General features: G+C 39.9%; 1 protein-coding gene across 3 annotated transcripts in view; it reads right to left on the reverse strand.

The window, feature by feature from the left end:
- The window catches only part of SNCAIP (synuclein alpha interacting protein), a 94413-nt gene that overhangs the window by 53625 nt on the left and 17935 nt on the right, over positions 1-22853 (reverse strand). For all 3 annotated transcript variants that reach the window (XM_050987190.1, XM_030237114.2, XM_050987191.1), the window contains exon 2: positions 4882-4984. In XM_050987190.1, the coding sequence (XP_050843147.1) occupies positions 4882-4938 (57 nt within the window). In that variant the 5' untranslated portion in view covers positions 4939-4984. The remainder of the gene's footprint in view (positions 1-4881; positions 4985-22853) is intronic.

Below are 22853 nucleotides of genomic sequence, written 5' to 3' on the forward strand. Positions count from 1 at the left end.
GAAACCTATTCTGCTGTCTGAACTACAGTCAAATATATTATACCACTTAGATCAGGAATGGAACCATCTTAGTCTACAAAATGAGCATCATTCCAGAACCCTGATGGAGTTGGTAGATGTAGCTGCTAAGCCACTCTCAGTAATATCTTAACAGTCATAGCAGTCAGTCTCCAATTACTGATAAAAGTGATATCACATTCTCCTTTAACAAGGATGAAAAGAAGGTCCCCAGGAACTACTAGTAGGTCAGCCACACCTCTGTGCCCAGTAAGAGCATGGAACAGATCCTCGTGGAAGTTATGCTGAAAGTATGGATGACAGAGAGGTGGTTAGAGACAGCCAGCATGGCTTCACAAAGGGAAGATTGTGCCTGACTAAGACAGTGGCCTCCTACAATGGAGTGAGAGAGTTACAGAGAGAGCCTCAGCTTCTGTAATGTCTTTGGCACACTGATACAAGTACAACCTCCCTGCCTCTAATTTGGAGAGATTTGGGTCTGACAGATAGATGGAGAAGGAATTGGCCACATCCAGTGAGTTACAATCAGCAGCTCAGACCCCAAGTAAAACTGAACAATGAGTGGTGTCCCTGAAGGATGCATACTGCAACCAACAGCATTTAATATCTTTGTCAAGGACATAGATGATGGGACTGGGTGCAAGTTTTCACATGACACCAAGGTGAGTGGTTGATTTGCTGCAGGGATGGAATCCAGAGGGACCCTGGGACAAGTGGTGTGGGCCCATGTGAACATCATAAAGTTCAACGAGGTCAGGATCCTGCGTCCACGTGTCAGAGCAATGCCCAGTATCCATACAGACTTGGAAATTTGGAGCAGCCCTGCAGGGAAAGACTTGGCATACTGGAGGACGAACAATTTGACATAAACTGGCAATGCTCAGTTGCAGAGCAGAAAGTCAGTCATATCCTGGGCTGCACAAAATGTCTGGCCAGCAGAGTAAGGGAGGCGATTCTCCCACGGACTTCATTCTTGGGAGAATCCACCTGGAGTACTGTCTCCACTGGGACAAAAATGACATGGACATGTTCAGTGCATCCAGAAAAAGATCATGAAAATAGCCAGGGGCCTGGGCCTCCTCTTCTGCGAAGTAAGGCTGAGAGAGAGTTTGGATTCTTCATTCTGGAGAACAGATGGCTGCAGGGAGATTTTCTTATGGCCTTCCAACATATACAGGAGGCTTGTAAGAAAAATACAGAAAAAGTGTTTTCCAGGGCCTATAGTGACAGGACAAGGGGCAAATGAGAAAACACCAATTTAGATTGAATACAACAAGGACACTTTTTGCAATGAGGGTAATGAGACACTGCAACAGGTTACCCAGAGAAGTTGTGGATGCCCACCACATGATTTTATTTGGTTTATGTGGCAAACTACGAGTGGAGGCTGCCTCTATGTTGGACTGGCTTCTGGTGAAGGCTGAGCCTATCAGAGATGTTGGTAGCACCTCTTGGACTACAGACTTAAGAAAGGGTAAAAACCACTGCATAAAAGCAGCTGGGAGAGAGGAACAATAAAATGTGAGATACCAAGGTCAGTGAAGAAGTAGGGGAAGGCAGAGTTCCAGATGCTGTAGCAGACATTCCCCTGTAGTCACAGGAGAATACTGTAGTAGAGCAGATATCCAGCCTTCAGCCCACAGAGAACCTCACACTGGGATGTGTGATATGCCCTGAAGAAACCTGCAGCTTGTGGAAAGATAGTGCTGGAACAGGATCCTGGCAGGAACTAATTCTTGTGGAGAGGAGTCCACATTGGAGCAGTTTTTCAGGCAGTAACTGTTACCCTGTGTGAGACCCATGCTGGAGCAGTCTTCTTCTGAAGGATTCTATCTCATAGAAAGGATGCATGCTGGTGCAGTCTATGAAGAATGCTGGTCCTTGGGAAGAGCTCACACTGGAGAGGTTCACAGAGGACTGCCTTCCCTGGGTAGGACCCCATGCTGGTGGGCGTGGGACCCCAAGCTGGTGCAGGCATGAAGAAGATGAGGAGAGAACAGTAGAGACACTCTACTGTGATAACCTGTCTTAGATTACAATGTAATATGTACCAAAAGTATGTATTCTATCACCATCTTCATAAGCTGTTAAAACCAGGTGGGGGAGTGCTCCTTATCTTCTTCATGACTCACCCCTAACTCCAGGGGATGTCTTCTGCTAATGGGCCATCAAGTCTCACTGCAAGACTGATAAAATTAAAACATACATTTTGAGATGCTCCACCCAGGAGGAGGATCCAAGTATTCCTACCTGGATATGATTGGAAGTTTGGAACACAGCTTTATCCACTGAATTCCCAGAGGACAAGAGCTCCATAACCGCCACTGGATCTTCAGAGGAAGATCAAACCCTTCGACAGGATCACTGCTCCAACAGAACCACATCTATCACTTCAAGAAGACTGCAGACACCATTTAATCAGACTGCTACCAACAGTGTGACCTGACCCACAGGGTGTCAGGTCGTATTCAGACTGTGTCAGTGTTTCTGTATTATTGCATATACTTTAATTTTCCTATTAAATTATATTTCTGACTTGGGATCTCCCACTGGTTTGCTTTCAAACTAGTACCTAACCCCAAACCCCATCCTCCCCCATCCCCCTGTGCTTTATCGAGGTGGCAATGCAAAGCACTCAGGAGTGAAGCTGAGACTGGGAAGAAGGAGGGGTGGGGAAAAGGTGCTTTTAGATTTGTTCTTGTTTCTCATCATCCTGTGCTCTTTGATTGGCAATAAATTAATATCATCAAGAGAAGTCTTTTTTCACTATTACACTAATTGGTGAGTGGTGTCCCTCTCCCTAAAGCACAAGTTTCTTGAGTAGGAATGACAGAGTGGCTTGGTGGGCACTTGATGACCAGTCAATGTCAACCCATCACAACAAGCCTTGGAACAACCTGATCTAGAGGAAAGTATCCTTACCTATGACAGGGAGATTGGAACTGAATGATCTTCCAATGTCCCTTCCGAAAAAAACCCTTCTAGGATTCCTTGATACTGGAGAAATGTAGTTTCCTTTCCTCATGTACAAATGTAACATAAAAACAAACCAACAAACCAACAAAAAACCCAAAACACAAACAAAAAACCAACCAAACAAAACCAAACAAAACAAAGGAAAGTAATTTAAGAACCCAAAACCACTCCCCCTACCCCCTTTCCCTTACGTACTTATATATTTGCCTTTTAAATCAAATTCATGTCTTTCTGTCTATCTTTTTAAATTATTACATTTTGGTCAGCTTTGCTGAAATGGATGACAAGGGTCTGGACTACAAACAGCAGCTTTCTAAATGAGGTACATTTGTAAGTGCATCATTTTAACAGCCTTTTTGCTGCCATTATTATTAGTCACTTTTCTGCACTGGATTAGAACCAGAGGGCTAACATGAATAATATAATTTGCTAATACAGATGCTATGCAGCTGCTCTTACCAGAGCAGGCTAATGATAAAATGTGAAGGTCAGGTATTTCTAAACTGTGTATGATGAGATATGAGTAAAGCACTAGAGTAATCATGAATTCTCTTGTTGATCTGGGTTCTGACAACAAATCCTTTGCCCTCTTACTTGTTAAAGCAGGGAGTAAAACTACTACCTCAATCACTTGTGATGATTTTTCATTTAATGTTCAGCATCCACTGAAAGAACAGCCTATGAAAGCAGGCAGCCTGAGCTGTTCAGCAGAAAAGTGAATAACCTAACCCACCAGTATGCAACAACAGCCACAGTGGGAGGGACATGGAAAGGTTACATCTATTATGTTTTACAGTTTTACTAAACTGAGTATAGAAACAGATACCAGGACATAATCTGGCATATAACAGGAATATAAAGAAAGTTGCCCATAATAAGGTATTCACTCAATATTGGCTGATTGTCTTGTAATATTTTGGGCATTTGCCATATTCTGCTTTAATAAAAATTCAACAGTACAATAGGTAGAAAAATACACATTCTCTTCAAAAGGAATTTGTCAGTGAATAAAGCATCTGGAATGTTTTAAAATGAATCAGGAGCCTCAAATGCTAACGGGAAAACCAGGACCTTTGTGAAAAAAAAACCCAAAAACTATACAACTATGAAATATGTGGAAGGAGATGGTGGCATACTTTAATCTGAAAACTGAATTAATAAATTCTCTTACAGGAGATTTAATTTATGTATTCAAGTCTATTTTTTATCAAACATTGAACATATGAACAACTCCATTGCACAAAAAGCAGAAACACTGGTAGTAGGGTAGTATTATGAGAAATAGAGAAATATACAGTACCAGCGCCTCCTATAAACACTGAAAATGTAGAAAGTACTTTTGTTTGCAATTAGGGCTGATTTATTTGTGACACTAAGGATCACTGCTGCCTATGAATTCCTCAAAGTCTTTCTATCTCTTTCTGTACACTACCACATCACACCTATTGATAAAATTGAGCTGTACTGGGAAATGGCTACTCATGAAAAAGGCAAAGGTGAGGGAAACAGGTTTTCTACAACTGAAATACACTCGATTAAAAAAAGTAAACTTAAAATGCTGGTGCCTAGGGCTAGCACTACAGCACATATAGCTCATTCAGGACAAAACAGGAGAGAAGCAACCCAGAAATGAAAATAATTTATTAATTCGGTCTACAAGTAATTTTTACTGCCTGAAGGAGAGGAATCAGTTTTTCATTCTAAGTTTTTTACAGAGATTTCCTTTACAAAACATCTGATTTTTATTCTACATTTAACCTATCTAAAACTTCTCTTAAATGAAGTAAAAAGAAGTGGGGCTTCTAACAAGAGCATTGCTTTTTACATCAGGACTGAGATATCTCAGGTTGTATCCACTTGAACAAATAAAATAAGACTTATACTTACCGATATATCATCACTAAAATCTATTTCATCCAAATCAAGGTATTCAGGAGCTTCCATTATTCTCTTATGGACATTTTGGGTGAGTCAGCACATTAGTAAAGACCTAATTAAGAAAAGAGAAATGTGTTGTCTTTAGAGAGCCAAACTCACACACAAGAGTTTTCATATAGTTGCTACAATACTGAAACATTTAGCTTGAGTAGCAAAGTGTTTCATAACTTAATCTTAGAAGATAAATACAATTTACTACCTCTACTCTGCATATTGTAAATTTTCTGCATATTCCAGTTTTCTGGGAGAACAGCTAAGTGCTACTTGAAATAGAAGTAAAAAATACTTGGTTCAGCATCACTCAGTCCCACCAGAAGTTCAATACAGGTAAAAAGACCTAAGCTGTTGAACACCCTCATGATCTTGTGCTTTCTCATAAGGATGAGAGATTTCCTCACTGCAACTCCTTTTACTGTAGTTTTCCTCTGCCCAAGATGGCAGAGAAAGAGCTGAGATTTCTGTTGTGCACAGACAGCAAAGTCCTATCACACCTTATCTCTGCTTACAAGCAGACTAACGCACAATGCAGTCGGTGCTTTAAAGATTAATGGTTTACCACCCCTCAGGCTCTGAGTGCACATCCCCCAGAACAGCAACAAATTCAACACCAGAATTATATCACATGCACCAATTATCAGGGGCATCAACCATTTTCTTACAGCAACAGGAAAAGAAGAGCAAATTCTCTTGCAAAGCAAGAAATTTGTCTGGAAAAGTCAATATTAGATCTGAATAAATTGAAGCTTCAACAATCAGAAGACTGAAGACAATAAACCTCTCACTGTCAATCCTAACTGCAATGAAGGTGTGTGTAATCACTACAGACAAGTGCCACAGAAGAAAAAGAAGGTATTTTAAGAAGGAAGGTATTTTAAAGGAAGCTAGAAAACAAAAGCACAATACATTTTAAAATAATGCGAGTCACCACATAAGCAATTATTATTATAAGTATTATTATAGAAGAAAATTAAATCCTTCAGTACTGGTACATAGCAAAGGAAACACCTAAAGGAAAAAAAAAAGACACAAACCCGATTTATTCATATGACAACTACCAAGAAATATGTTTATGAATAATGAAATCAGCTGTGTAGGCCTAAATAAAATCATTGTGTGGAACTTTCGCACGCATTTAAAAATGTCGTAGGAAACAAGGTCTGGAAAAAAAAAAAAGCTTTTCTGTAAGTGTCAGACAAAACAAAACCTCAGTAATTTATCTCCCTAATAACACACTATCCAAGCACAAAGCTGACCTTAATACACCTGTTCTTGAGAAGCCATTAAAAAGAGAACCAGCAGGCAAAACTCCAGTAATATGCTGAAATAGATGGAAAAGCAAATTTTTGTTTCTCACCAAGTTACTAAAGCTCTATCAGCATCATTTTCTCATTAAGTGAATGTTCCAGTTTTGGCTGGGGTGGAGCTAATTTTTGTTCACAGCAGATAGGATGGGTCTGGGACTGGAACTTGGGCTGGAAACAGAGCTGATAATTCAGGGATAATGATAATTTCATTACTGCTGAGCAGGGCTTACATAGAGCTAAAGACTTTTCTGCTCCTTACCCCTTCCCACCTGTGAGCAAGCTGGGGGTGCAAAAGGAGTTGGGACAGCCAGGACTGATGATCCCAATTAACTCAATGAGATATTCCACAGCAGATGACATCATGATCTGCATAGAAAGCTGGAGGAAAGGAAAAGGAGGGTGCTTGGAGTGATGAAGTTTGTGTCTTCCCAGGTCAGCGTTACGCATGATAGGGCCCTGCTCTCCTGGAGATCCCTGGCCTGCAGGGATGTAAAATGGTGAATTCATTCCTTGTTTTGCTCTGCTTGCATGCACGGCTTTTGCCCTTCCCTACTAAATGGTCGTGATCTCAACCCAAGGATTTTCTCACTTTTAGTCTCCAAGCAATTGTGTGGTGACACTCTGGAGGACAGCAGCATGTAATAGCAACCTCAACTCCCTACAATTTTCACTCACATTGACTGACAGACTTGAGCGAAGCAGTGGGAAAAGGCTACAAAAGGTAAAACCAGAAGTATCTCTAATGTGAAACTCATCAGAAGCTTTTTATTTTGCACATTCCCAAATGCTAAGTTTATTCTCAGAGGGACCCACTAAAATCAGACAAAAACCTGACAATGAAAGGAAACAGCTATTGTAAAAAGGCATGACACATTCAAGTCTACAAACTTCTTTACTGCAGATTTTCCTTTACAGGAACACAAAGTGTTGGCATATTTTTAAAGGTTTATGTATTTCATAGACATTACAGGTAAATTGTGCACTGGTAATGTACTGCAGTGATTGGCAAGGCAAGGTTTTGGTAGTGGGAGAGTTACAGGGTTGGCTTCTGAGAGAAGATGCTAGAAGTTTCTGCTGTGTCTGATGGAGCTGGTTCCAGACAGAGCATTCCAAGAAGATCCATTGCTGATGAGACCTGAGCCTGTCAGTGATGGTGGTGGCACCTCTGGGATAACAGTTTTAGGAGAGGGAAAAAGTTACTGTGCAACAGCAGCCAGGAGAGAGGAGAGAGAATATGAGAGCAACAGCCTTGCAGACACCAAGGTCAGTGAAGGAGTGGGACAAGGTGGTCCAGGTGCCAGAGCTGGAATTCCCCTGTAGCCCATGGTGATGGTCATGGCAGGACAGCCTTGTGCCTGCAGCCCATGGAGGAGCCTATGGAAGTCCCCAAGTCAGAGCAGTTGGAAGCCCAAAGGAGGCTGTGATACCACAGAAAGTCCATGCTGGAGCAGGGTCTTTTCAGGACCTGTGAGCATGTGGAGAATGGAGACGATGCAGAAGCTATTTGCGGGCAGGACCTGTGACCTCCCTCCAGAGAAGGAGGAACCAGCTGTCAGTCTGTTACTGTGACCATTGACAACAGCTCAAACCAAATTATCATTACAGTTTTTGAAGCAAGACAAAGGCTGACTGTCTATGCCAAATGTATTTGACAAATTTTGGCTCTATATGCCAGCTACCAGAGGGTGGCTGGGCACTGGAACAGGCTTTCCAGGGAAGTGATCACAGCACCAAGCCTTACAGAGTTCAAGGTTTATTTGGACAATGTGCTCAGACACATGGTGTGACTCTTGGGGCTTTCTGTGTAGAAAGCTGGATTCTACAATATTTTTTTGGTCCCCTTCCAACTCAGAATATTTGCATGATTCTATATGTACTGTCCTAGACAAATGAAAGTACTGTGTTACTATATAGGGTGATAAATGCAAGAAGAAGGAAAGAGCATTAAAATATAAATTTAAAGGTTGAAAACATATATAGACCATATAATATAGAAATAGTCTGAAATCAAACCAAAGCTCCAATGAATTTCTGGTTTTCACTGGAATAAAATGGATTAAAAGCTGCCCACCTACTATATTTAAAAGTCAACAGAAGAGATAAAATAAAGCTACTTTAAACATATCACATAAGGAAGAATCAAGAAGTGATCCAGAGTTTTTATTTTCAACTAAAACTGAAGTCATTCACTTAAAATTAAATAATTTTTTTAAAAATAAAATTCTGAAATAATTTTTAAAAGTAAAATTAAAATAGTCACTTTAATTTAAAAACTCCAGAAGTAGTCATTAGAAACTCCAGTTAAAAAAACTCCACAGCTTTAGTAATATAACTATTATTCCTGGTTAATACATATCTCAAGATGTAGAGCAGAAAGATCTCAACCTTTCAAATTTATTTTTTCACTCCAAATTGGAAGAAGCCATTGAAGCAAAAGAAATTTTCTGTATCCATACACAGCTGACAAAAGGACTTCATTCCACCTAGTGATGCAAAAAACCCATTAACTCAGTCATGAACTCAGTCCACAGTCCTGCATCATTACTTCCACGAAAAGTTATCTTCTGTCTTCAAAACTTAGAGACTATGAAACACACAAAGGCTGACAAGGAAGTCAATAACCAAAACAAAGACATTTTCTCTACAGAAAGTTTTCTGAAAACAGTATTCAGTTATAAGAAAAGAAAGGGGAAGAGATTAATAAATTCACTTTGCTACAAGATTTTAATTTTTTTCTTAACAAAGAAAAATTGAACAGCACTTCAATTCAATTATTATGACTAAATAAGATTTCTCATGACTATACTTGGAGTTTATGCAAAAGGTGTACTTTTTGGATACAGTTTAACTCAGTAGAACTCCACCATGCATAATCCAAACCATATGGATGGTACTCAGAGCTGTGACTATTTTGAGAGCTTTGTGATGGCTGGATCCAGCACAACACCAGAAGCAGAAACAATCTGAATAGGATTCACAGGAGGATGATAAGCACAACTGGTCAAATTCAAGGCAGAAATAATTGCAACCAAAATTACAGCTGCTAGCAGTGGCTGACATGAGATGAATAATGTGTTTCCAGTACCAACATCAAAGCAATACAGATGACTGTCTCTAGCTTGTCAGCAGAAATGTCTGACATTTAACCTACAAATGTTCCTAACTATATTTTGGAAGCTAGTAATTTAATTTTCCACAAAATTTTAACCCCAAAAAGGGCATCTCCTGCCTGGCAATTTGACTTGCAGAGAGACATATGAATGTTTTATACAGGTTAATGAAATTCAGTTGGCTCTCAGAATTCACAACTAAAAGAAGAAAACCACATAAAGATCACCCATATGTACTCAGGGAAAAAAGAATCTTTTTACAATTTTGTGAACCAGTTCACCAGGAGAAATAAAGCTAAAAACTACTATAAAGATATGAGGTAATACTAGGATTATCAGTACAATAACATACTGGATATATTGCATTGCAACAGATAGTAGTAGTGTTTGGAAGCAAACTTATCCTTCTCTTTTTCAAAACAGATTTCCTCTGCTGTTTTCCTTCTCAGCTAAAACTAGACACCCGAGCTCAAATCCTGCTGCTAACAATCAGATGAATTAGGGAAAAAAGGGACAAAAAGAGCAATTTCTAGAATAATACTAATATTACTAATATTACTGATGATAGTAGCAATGAAGCATTAGAGGCAGTGAATCAATCCATCAACTCCTGCAACACTAAAAACCCACTCTGAGTTGATGGTACATATTACCAAGATGTAATGCTTACAATTGTTCACAGATTTAGTTTCTGAGGTAGATCAATCCTTGGATTTTTCTCTTCACACAGTCTCAAACAGTCACACCATCAGCAATCCCTGGAGCCCGGTGTGCCTTTTGAGGATTGTCCTGGTTTAGGGCAAATTTGAAAGAGAATCCCCCAAAAAGGGCTTCTCCAAAAGCAAACCCACACGGCCCCCTCCCCCAACCGGTTCGGGAAGAATTCCTCGGAGAGAGGTGGAAAGAACCTGTTTATTTGACAAGCACAGCACCCCCAGCACACACAATGAACAATACCGGATGACACCACTCTTCCACTGCTCTGAGAAAGATGACAAATTCAGAAAAGTCTCTCCTGGGGGTTTGCTCTGTTATCAGTCCCTCTGGCACTGAGGCAGCTGCTGCAGTCACAAGGTGTAACCTCTCTCTCTGTGTTCTGAATCCCAGTCCAGAGCAGTCAGCAGGTCCAGCGGGGTGGGGGGAACAGTCCAGAAAGGAATTTGGACTGTTTATCTAAAGTAACTAATGAGAAGGGGGGAAAAAAGCAAGAGCAAGCAAAGCAGAAGCGAAGCAGAAGCAAGAGCGAAAGCAAAAAGCAGGGCAAAAAGCAAAAAAGCCGCCACATGCACTGGTGCTATCTGTATGTCCCGCCGAGTGGCTGATAAGAGGCCCAAAACAAAACTCTCACTCTGCCAGTCTTAAAGGCACGGAACATAAAATCCAGCATAAATTACATACACACGGATGGGGATAACAGTCACCCTAGGACAAGGATGAAGAAGACTCAATGCAGGAATGGCAGGAATGCTTTAAGAGTCAGGTCAGCCCCATCCCATAACCCATGCTAGTGCTCACAGGCAAGAACAAGGCCCTACAGGTGCACATCTGCTGTCAGCCATTTAACTGAGTGAGCAAGGAGACTGACACAGGAGGCAGGATATCTGCAAGCATCAGGTTCAGGCTCTTGTCCCGACTGCTCAGTGCAAAACTGCTGAACAAACCAGCGTGACTGACTTGTAGTGGTGCCTCCACCACAAGGCTGTAGTGAATTCAGTAGCTTTGAGAGCAGACTGATCCTTTCAGACAAAAGCAGTCTCAGTGTAGCATGCGAAAAGCTAAATCCAAGAGGGAGCACAGGGAAAATGTCCTTTACTGAGCCAAAATAAAACATGTAATTGAAAATACATAATTTTAATTATTTATGGATACATGAAAACCAAGAACAAATAACAATAAAAGATCTGCTGTCAATTAAACCTTTATTTCAGTTGTAAATCAAAGAAATCCTGTTAAACGCCATATGGGATTTTGTTTTCCACAAGTCAGAACTACTTTAACAAAATATTTGGGGATTTACTTCAACTTTCAATCAAATATAAAGTGTATCAGACGTAAAATACTTCTAAGTTTCTTTTAGCACAGTTAATATTAAAGATTTAGGCTTTAAATGCCAGAATGCCATGACAGTTGCTTTTTAATTAGGGGATAAGGTTACATTTTTCAATTATAGGTCTAAGATAACAAAATAAACGTATGGTCGTTCCTAAGCATCAGGAGCTATAGTAGCTCAAGATGAACAAAATCTGTGGGCTGAAATGAAAGACACTACATCTTTAGTTTAAGCACACAGTATGCGTTTCAACTAATGCTTGGAATCTGGTAAGCATCCAACTTTTGTTCCCTACCATTAAGTAATACCAAGATCATAACCCCAAATTTCTTCACTTTCAAACAAACACAATAGTGTAACATTACATTATGTTAAATCTATTCAGCATGCAATGAAAAGCCCAGCACACAATTAAAATCTACTGTTGAGGAAGGAACGTCAGCACTAGGAAATGGCTACAACTGAATTCAGTTCCTCCATCCTCATATTCTACTGTAACACGCAAGTTCTACCGAAAATGAATTTGGCCTTCCACCTCTATGTAATACACAATGTGCAGAAAGCAGTACAGTAAGTCCACGAGCACTGCCACAGCTGGGGGATGTGAGAACAGGACTGCTGAATGAAGGCAAGAAAGCTTAGCTACACTGGGCTACACTACCACCTCTCTAGCTATCCAATTATTTCTTATGCTCCCTAGTACCTGGCTGTGCTGTCTCCTATAAAAGATTGCATGTTCTTTGAGACAGGGATTGCATGGTCATTCCACATGTGTCTGGATTTTCGTATAGCTGGTGTCCTTGTCCATTAACAGAGCCTTGTGGTGCAAGAGTAATCCAGTTAAATACAAACATAATGCAAATACACTGGAAGAGGACACATTTGAAGCTTTGTAGACAACACGCAATATTTTATTCACTAAATACAGATGGTGCCTTTGCAGGTGATAAATGCTGAAGTCAAGGAGAAAGCATCAAAGACATAGAAAGCATCAAACACATAGGAAGCATACAGTTTCATTAGAATAGAAGAGAATAGTTGAGTTGGAATGGACCTACCATGATCATCCAGGTATGTGCAACTGCTTAAACTTAACACTACACATATATGCACTCTTAGAAGACCCCAGCTTCCAACTCATACTTCTATTATCTCCATCATCTCTAAAGGGTAAATTACTTGGATATAATCAATAAGTTTTTAAGCAGTGATTTTAGAAAGATAAAGAGCGAGAATGAAGCTCAAATGGAGGTTGATTTCCTTTGCAAACGTACTACTTCATGCATTCAGATAAAATGGCAAAATGATACATGCTTAGACTATGTTGGTATTTAAAAGTCATATAAGGGTTTGTGATAATATAATGTACTCTGAACTGCATTGTGCAACCAATTTTTGTTACGCTCTAGATTTCCCAAAGTATTTTTTCTGATCATGCGATGTAACATTTTTTCTACAACTTGTCATTGAAATTACCTATCAAGTCACGTCTTAAACATAAAAATATAAAGGGAAGACTCAATAGGAGTGGTAGGAGATATTAAAGAGTTAAGATGAATTTTAAATAACAATTTATTGGAAAAAAAAAAGAAGTAACAGTGAAGCTGAAAAATTATGTGATTTATTTCAGCAAAGGAATGCATTCTGCAACTAAGATTACCTAATCCCTTATCACATTTATTCAGAAAAACTCCTGAGTTTAAAAGTTCACAACAGCAATTCATAATAGTATGATACCTCTAAGGCAAGTAAAAATACAGGCACTGCTTTCAATCACCACTCAAGTACTATCAGTGCACAAGCTACACAGATAGAACAGGAAGACAGAACTCAGCAAAGCACAATTTTCCAAGACCAAAAGATGCTGTTTGCAAAATTTTTCTTCAGAAAAATTTTGCATTCCAGACATACAGAACCAATCCACCCACAGCCCTGAACAGTCCCAAATACTGAGCCCAGTTCTGCTCCTAATGAAGCCAGTGTACACAGAGAACTGGTTTGAGATAAGAACAAATATATTTATTCCTGGCCAAATGTAGTTGAACTTCTCCTGGTTATATACCCAGACCCTGATAAGATGTGTTTTTCCATATTGGCTGCATATAAAGGGCAGGACTGTCCCACCCTGCTCTGCACTCCAGTGACCTCACCTTGAGGCCTGTGCTCAGTCTTGGACACCACAATATAAGAAGGATCTAAAGCTATTAGAAAGCATTCAAAGGAGAGGTATGAAGATAGGAGGTGCAGCTGAGGTCACTTGGTCTGTTCAGCCTGGAGAAGAGGAGACTGAGGGAAGGTCTCATTCCAGTTCTGCAGTTTCCCTGTGAGGAGAAGCAGAGAGGCAGGCACTGATCTCTTCTCTGTGGTGACAGTGACAGGACTCGAGACAATGGCATGAAACTCTGCCAGGGGAGGTTTAGGTTCAATATCAGGAAAAGGTTTTTCAACCAGAGGGTGGCTGGGCACTGAACAGGCTCCCCAGGGAAGTGGTCACAGCACCAGCCTGACAGAGCTCAAGAACTGTTTGGTCAGTGCTCTCAGACACAGGCTGCAATTCTTGGGGCTGCCCTGTGCAGGGCCTGGAGCTGGATTTTGATTATGCTTATCTACTGACTCGGGATTTTCTACACTTCAATGATTCTGTTATTCAGTCCCATGGGACCTTAAGTGAGATGCACAACCTGCACAATTTCTGCAGACCAGAAAGCCAAACATGTCCAAACCAAAAGCAGAGTGACCACCAGGTCAGGGAGGAGATTCTGCCCTTCTACTCTGCTCTCATGAGATTTCAGCTCAAATAGTGTGACCAGTTTTAGGATCCTCAGCACAGGAAAAGACCCATTGGACTGGGTCTGCAGGAGAGCCACAAAAATAACTAGAGGGAGGGAAAAACTTTCTTACAAGGAAAGGCTGAGAGAGTCAGGGGTATTCAATCTGAAGAAGGACCAAGGAGACCTTACTGCAGCTTTTCAATACTTCAGAGGGGACTTACAAGAAAGATGGGGACAGATTTTTAGTAGGGACTGTAGAGACAGAACAAAACTTAATAGTTGGTTAGTTTAAACTAGATGTAGGGAATAATTTTTTTGCAATGTGGGGGGTGAAATACTGGAACAAGTTGACAACTTGTCATCTGCCAACATTCAAGGTCAGGTTGGACAGATCTGCAACCTGATCTGGTTGAGGAGATCCCTGCTTATTGCAGAGGATTTAGACTAGATGACCTTTCAAAATCCGTGATTCTATGATTTTGAAGAAGTCATGTGGAAGTAGGTAATAATTAATGGTTCACCTACTCTTCTACTTCCATGAAATGAATGGAAAATTAATCACAACCTCAGGTATTTTAACATCAAATATATTTAACTTCTACAAAGACTGACATCTGTAGGATGTGTGTCAGCATACACAGAGTGAAGACAAAGCATGCTTATTAAGATACAGTTCCTCATGTTTTTGGGGTTTTTTTTTAGCAAGCTGAATATTACTTCAAATAACTTCCTGCAAGTATTACCCTAAGGATGACATTTGAGCTGCAGCAGAACACAAGCAAGCTTTGCCATTGATATCTGTTTGTCTCAGACACTACCCACCTCAGCACAAGGAGTGTCTATTAGGCTGCTGGAAGCATCTCCTGGCCTTTTGAATTCTGGTCCATTTAGTTGTCTCATCAACAGCCATTACATTCGTATTAAAAGAGAGTGACTCTACTCCTTCATTTCCAAAAAATTACAGCAACCTAGCAAGAAGAAACTAATATTCAGGCTACTGAGTGATCTGACAAACTTAAGAGTTGTTTTTACTGGAACCCAACTGGAAAGTCACCTGCTCACTTCAAACCACCACAGATTTCTTATTAAAAAACCATTCTTGCCATTCAATAGTTTTATATTCCTTCAATATTCAAGTATAAAGAAACGGGGACTCCAAGCATTCAGCCAGAAATATGCACTTGAGCATTTTGGAGTGAGGCTTAGAAAAATTAAGTTGTTTGTTTCACTTAGCCTTGAAAGAGAAACCTTAGGAGTTGAAAATTAATAGCTTTTACTTCCAAACCGCCACAGCATATGATTCAAGCTCTGTAAAAAAGCTAATACACTGTCTGCTTAACTTTGATGACAGGATCAAAACAAATAAGAGGTCAAATAATCTGTTCAAGAATATTTAATTAGCTGTAGCTGATTAATTTATGGTTTTATTCCCTTTGAAGTACTCCATGGTTATTTGTTCTTAATATGAAATATGCCACAGTCATGCAAAATTAATATGCTTATCTCATTGCAATCTTGCTTATATGGCAACTGTTTCAGCTATTTCAAACTAACTCCTTCAATATGCTTTAGGATTGACTGACATGCAGATGAAATCCAGATCAAACCACCCCCCTTTGTAAATAATGTATATATATATATATATGTGTAAAAGCAGGGAAAGACAGGGCAAAAACCCCACCAGAAGACAGAGCAAGAATAAACGCTCCTCCATTATCACAGCTTGTTTCTACAATACCACTGCTGGTAGTGATCTCCAGTGGGACAGTGCCCACACTGGACACCCTGGGTTTGGAGTGAAAGACACAGCTGCTGCCTCGGATGTAGTCGCAGACAAACTGTAAGAAAAGCAGGTGGTGGGATTTACTTCAACTTCTAACGTCTTAACTTTTGCACTACAAGTGGAATTGGGTCTGGCTTTGCCCCTTTCCAGTTGTCAGCTGATGCCAGTAGGAAAAGCATTGCTTTATCCAGGTACCACACAGAGAGGTACAGCTTCTGCTGAGTGTGCAGCAGCAGCATCCTCTCCTCTTCACTGTGACAAGCTGTTATATTTGCACACAGGGACCACAGAGTAACTTTAACCATTAATGTAATTTCTTTTTTAGTAATTTTCCGTATTAAAAAAAGAGGCTCTACCTGTGAAGGGAGATTAAATGAAACAATGCACTATTCATTCTTAGCCTTTTTTTTTTGCTAATGGCCATTAAACTAATCAAGCATGATTGCCTGTAGTTGTACTTATTTTTACGGCTGCTTTCCTGACACTTACCTAAGATGTGGAGTACTACTTCCTGCCAGCCACTAATCCTACTTGGGCTTGGGACTGCTCCCTTCACTTGTTTAAAAATGGTCTTTATATGGTAATGAACTTCTGCTTCTTACTTTATACTGCTCTGTGAATATGTATTTATTGTAATGTTATCTTCAGTTATTATTTGTTCTCAAATTGGATTTGTTCAGTCTTCCCATTAAACATTTTTGTGACAGCATGACTCCAAATTAACAAAGTGTTTCTGCTTACCACAGAAAATAACAATTCTCAAATCTCTATTACAAGAAAAATAATAATGTCCACTTCAAATTACCTACATGTAAATTTAAAAACCTGTCACCCAGAGGCATAAGAAATAGTTGCAAATAAAGCAATCTACTTAAAGTGTGAAATTCTTATCATTCATATATGAAATGGCTACTTCCCACAAAAAAGACCAGTATCATCTCCATGAAATATAATTTATTTCTCAAATGAAATGCTCCTGTAATTTCAAAAAGGACACTTGAGGCAAAAGCTGCATTTACAAGCAAAAAACTGTAACAGCAAAAACTGAATTAAAAATTATTTTCCATCAACAAAAATCAATTTTATAGAAGAGAAAATTCAAAGAAAAAAAATTTAAAACGAGCAAAGACATTTTTAATAGCTTTATGTATCCTCAAAAGTAATCAACGTTATCACCCAAAACAGCAGCATGAAAAAGACTGAAAGAGTTTGCCTGAGTTCATTTAGTTCAACCCCTCTGCTCACACAAGGTCAGGTTTAAATCCAGAACTGCACCTACCTGCTTTCTGAATATCTCTAAGAATGGACACTCCAAAATTTCCCTCGGCAAACCTGGTCCAGTGTGTGACCAGCCTGAGTGAAAAAGCATTTCCTTGTGTTTAGATGGAATTTCATGTGTTTCACTTTGTGCCAATGGCCTCTTGTTCTGTCAGCATGCACTCGAGAAGTCTTCATGGAAAAGAGCCTCACTCTTCCTCGCTCTCAGTCTGGAAAAGAGAGGGCTTAGGGACTGCCTTATTGTGGCCTTCTAGCTCCTGAGGGGAGCCTACAGGAATGATGGAGAGGGACTATTAGGAAGTTAGTGACAGGAGAAGAACCATGATTTCAAACTGAAAGAGGGTAGGCTTAGATTAGATATTAGGAAGAAATTCTTCAATAGCAGGGTGGTGAAGCACTAGAACAGTGAAAAGAAGTGGTGGATGTCCCATCCCGGGAATGCTCAAGTTCTAGTTGGGCAGAAGAATCTCAGGTAGTGAAAGTTGTCCCTCCCCATCATTGGGGGCAGAGAAACATCAAGGTAGGAAGAGAGCTTTACAACCATTAAGTACCACCATCAACCCAGCACCACAACTGTAATCCCTAAACCATTAAACCACTAGATCCAGCTCCTAATCCAGATCCCTCTTTTAAACACCTCCAGGGATGACAACTGCACTACCACCCTGGGCAACTTATCCCAATGCCTGACCCTGACAACAGGGAAACAAATTTCTAATACCTAAGCTAAATCTCCTATCTGAGCTAAATCTTGAACTTTTGTCTCAGTTTAAGGCCATTTCCTCTGGTGCTCTCACTGGTGGCAGAGGAAGGGACCAGGAAGAGACTCCAGAGAGTTGTGGAGACCCATGAGGTTTCCCTCCCTCCTCGAGACTAAACAAACCCATCTCCCTCAGGAGTTTCTCATAAGACATGTTTTCTAGACCTTCCAAGATCCTCACTGCCTGTTACTAGGTGTGCTTCAGCACCTCCATGTCCTCTTTAAAGTGAGGGGCCCAGAACTGAGCTCCAGGTGTGCCTCATCACTGCTGAGCACAGGAGATGAGCACACACTGGCTCATCAACCAGCACCCAAGCTCCCTTTCTGCTGGGCACTCTCAAGACTGTTCTGTCCAAGTCTGTGGTTCTGCAGGGGATTACCACAATCCCAATGCAGAATCTGGCTTTGGGGTTGCAGCTGAACATCCTGCAGTGTCCTCAGGCCACTGACCAAGCCTGTTCAGGTCTCTCTGCAGAGCCTTCCTAGCCTATACCAGATCAAGCCCACACAACTTGGTGCCATCTGCAATTTCACAGAGACTACTCCCAATCCCCAGACGTCCAGATCATCAATAAAGATGTTAAACAGGACTGGCCCTAAAACTGAGCTCTGGGGAACACTGCTAAGGACAAAGTGACAGCTGGATTTGCTCCATTCCCCACGGCTCTCTGGGCCCAGCCACCCAGCCCAGTTTTTAGTTGTTGAAGAACCACCATCCAAGCTGGCTTTTCTAGGAGGATACTGTGGGAGATGGAGAATGCTTTACTGAAATCTAGATAGAGGAGGTCCACAGCATTCCCTTCAATTAGAAAGCAGGTCACTTTGGCACAGAAGGCGAATCAGGTTGGCCAAGCAGGAGCTTCTTTTCATAACTCCATGCTGGCTGGGCTTGATTCCCTGCTTGTCCTGCATGCGCCATGCAAGAACACTCAGGATGATCTCTTCCATGACCTGGCCCAGGATCAAGGTTAGGATGTGTAGCAGGATGCTCTGCCCTGGAATGTGGTACAGCCACTGGACAATATCCTATTTGCAAGGCTCTCAGTAGTGGATTGAGCAGGGGAACCATGTGCTGCTTTTGGTGTTGAATTCTGCTAAAACCAGTCTGGTTCACTAAATCCAAATTAACATCCTGATTACTGAGGCAACTGGAGACATGTGACTGGAAATCAATCACTTTATACTATAAAAGTCCAGTCCACTCTCACGTGGTTAGGTGCTTCTAACATTTTCCTTATTGCAGTATGTATGAAGTTTCCCCCTCTAAAGTGGGAATGCCCTTTCAAGGATACTCCTCGAGGCTGAAAGAGATCTGCCCACAAGCACTGGTATGGTGAGTTACATCAGTCTCTATTTAATAATTGTTTCTTTTTGCTAGCTTTAATATAATTCCTTTGATACAGTGCAGTATCCTATCTTACACTATTTGCTACTAGTAGTTTTAGATTTTATACTATGAAGTAAGTGATTCTGATTAAGATATTTTGTCTGATCATTTTTCATCATAAATAATACATTTTATACATATACATCGGATGTGCCACCTGTAATTCTGTGAGACAAAGTTCTTTAAACTGTTGACAAATGACTGGGGCTAAGATTGGACTGAGCTGCACTCAGGCCCCTCTTACGAGGAGTTTAGAAACCAAGGAGGTCCTTTCTGTACCTCATGACTCAATGGGACAGCCTCTCTAATAAACTTCATCTGCAGCTCCCACTCCCACCAGTGACAGGCTAACAGGGCTACAGTTCTCTGGATTATCTTGTAAATGGGCACTATATTTGCTAATTTGCAGTCAGCTGGAACTTCTCCACTAAAACAGGACTGCTGTTAAATGATTGAGAGTGATTTGGCAAGTTCTTTTGCCAGTTCCCTCATTATTCTGGGGTGTATCCCACCACGGCCCATGTTCCTTAAGGTCCCTCCCAACCCAGACCTTTCTACCATTCTATGATCAACAAGCGGTTTCCAACTCTTCTTTCCAGGGCTGTACCCAAGGGATTCTTTCAAGCAGGTCTCTGAAGTTATGTATGGAACAGTATTGGAGGCTTTTATACTGACAATGACTAAATGCTCCCTCTAAGCATTTATTTTCTATTAGTTTGCTAGTTTGTAAATGTGTGTGAAACTCAGTAACAGGAAATTCATATTTCAAACACAGGATATTATAACACATGTAAGATATCCAACACTGAGAACTAAATCCAAGGCAGAAATGAGGACTAATTTTGCATTTTTTCAGGTTGGCAGGGTTTCAATGCTTTTTCATTCTCATGTCCTTTCTATATATTGAAGTATTTAGCAGAGATAGGAACAAAAAAGAGATACCGCTGTTTAAAGGCTTTTTAGCAGATGTAGAAACAGAAATACCTATCAAAAGAATTGTTTGCATAATCATGACATAAACAAGCTGCAATTAGACTGTACTTATAATTTCATTATGCTGCTCATTATGACCAAGATATCCTGTTTGTTCTGCCTGTTCAAACAGAAAACAACCCAACCCTTCATGAAAGCCATTCTTTAATAGTCTTTCAGAAGGAAGCTGTAGCTGGTAAACACATGTTCTTATGGGAAATTGCCATAATCCTGACTATATCCCAGCAGGCTCTGAAAATATTTCTCACAAAGTCTCTTACATAAAATCTACAACATATGTAGAGCAGACTGTGCTTCACATCCTTTTAAGGAACTTGCAAGATTAATGAAGAGGGCATTACTCTTGCTTTTCCTTCCAAATGTCTACCTCTTGCAACAGGTATTCTGTAATATTAATTTTCTCTCCTATTTTCATGGTTTCTGCACTACCATGAATCTGTAAAAAGGCTGTGAAAGTTTACAACTAGACCTCCTATTGACAGCTTCTTACTGTTGGCTTCTTATGCAGCCTATCCAACACACAGACTATTGATAAATGCATTTCATTACGTTTATACCACTAAACTCCAACCATTCTTCCAGGGCAATTATCAGAGAAATCAATACAGTGGCTATTTTTATGTGGTTGCTAAGAGGTTTTGAAAATCAATACAATAGTTATTTTTTATATGGTTGCTAAGAAGTTTTGAAATTGAACTCACTTTTTTCTTTTTCTTTTTTTTATTACTATTGACTGATACATCAAAAAGAACACAAACAGACCAATACAGCTCCCTTACTAATTGTCATTCAGCTAAATATCTATTAGCCATTAGGGACATATAAAAATCACAAATTTCTGGATGAGGAACACTAACATTGATGAAAATTTTAATAAACTTCACCATTTGAAAAATGTAGATCACTCTTCACAATCTAAAAGAAACAGAATTGTTTTTTCAACTATTTTTTCTTCACTACTTCTTAACTGAGTTTTTGCCCTCTTGCATCAGACAACACAATTCAGTTAGAGAAAATGAGACCACATTATAGACATGGAAAAATTCTCAGTGCAACCAGAGAAAAATTCCAGAAGTATTTGGGGATTTTTATTTTAAATATAGTTTCTTTGATATTCCAAATCAGAAACCTAGCAATTAGTCTTTCTGAAAAGCTCTGTGATCCTGTATCACCTACTGTAATTATCTATTTTTATCAAAACCAGAATCAGTAGCAATGAGAAGTCTGCCAGGACTACTGTGTACATTGTCTCATGTCTCATCTTCTTTTCCAGCTGTTGTTTTTTTGGGAATTGTTTACCAGACAGATGAACAGTCATGCCTCATTGTCTTCTACTCACTGGAACAAAACTGACCTTTACAATTTGTGCAACTTGAAATAATGTGTTCAAAAGACAGCACGAATAAGAAAGGGGGTCGTACACTTCTGATCTTTGTAATTTACTAAATCTGTAAAATGTGGATTTACAACCCCTCTATTCTGATTTACCAGCATTATGCTCACACTTAGGCTGCATTTGTAGAAACAGCTGCAGAAAATGCAGGAGAGAAAGAAAAAAGTCAGACCTTTAATAAACATACAGAAACTTATAACCAATGTCCCCTCCACGCTGAAATATCACAGATGGTAAGATTAGTTTTTAAATGACTGTGCTTTCCTTTACCACATGCAAAAATATTGCACTAGTATTTTTAACCTTTTGTATGTCAGCTGGCCACAATGACTTGCTACTACAGTTGGAAACCAGACCACAAATGTTCTACCACTAAAGTTTAAATCTATCTCTTGGTTATGACTCCACACCATAAATTACTAAAATAAACAGGAAAACTTTTCATTTGCATTTCTGTTATTTTCCATCCAGGACTCTTCTCTCCAGATACTATTCAGACTTCTCTTCTCTGTGTTACTTTTACTCTTTAAAGCCCAGAGTTTTAAGTGCTCTGCCTAGAGGACTCTAGTAGGACAGCTACTTCTGTGGGTGTCACTGTTAATCAACGGCACATGGAAAGGAAATGAAGGCGCCAAAAAGCAGCCTTGTTGTCTAGAAAAAACCTCAGAATACATGGACACGGGTGACAACGGTAGGAAAAATCAGAGCTGGATAACAGGAAATGTTTGCAGCTTACTGAAACTGTTTAATTAGAGCCTCATTTTAAAACACATGAAGCTGAATGAACAAAATTTAGCTGCAAATTAATGGAAAATTGGGGCAATGGCCTCAAAGTTACAAATGTATCCAAACCCCTCAAGACATTATAAGGATGAGACTATCACAACTGTTAAAAGAAATTTTATTTACTTTTTACACAGTGTGAATTAAAACATATTTTGTTTTCTTTTATATGTCCTACTCAAACTTCACTAAACCTTTGTCATTTGCAAACCTACCAAAACATGCATTCAACTATAAAGAGTGAATTAGGATGTTAAATAGCTCAAGATTATCAGATAGGGCCTTGCAGTAGACCAGTTGGGAGTAACA

Source organism: Serinus canaria, chromosome Z, assembly GCF_022539315.1.
Source record: "Serinus canaria isolate serCan28SL12 chromosome Z, serCan2020, whole genome shotgun sequence".
Lineage (NCBI taxonomy): Eukaryota > Metazoa > Chordata > Aves > Passeriformes > Fringillidae > Serinus > Serinus canaria.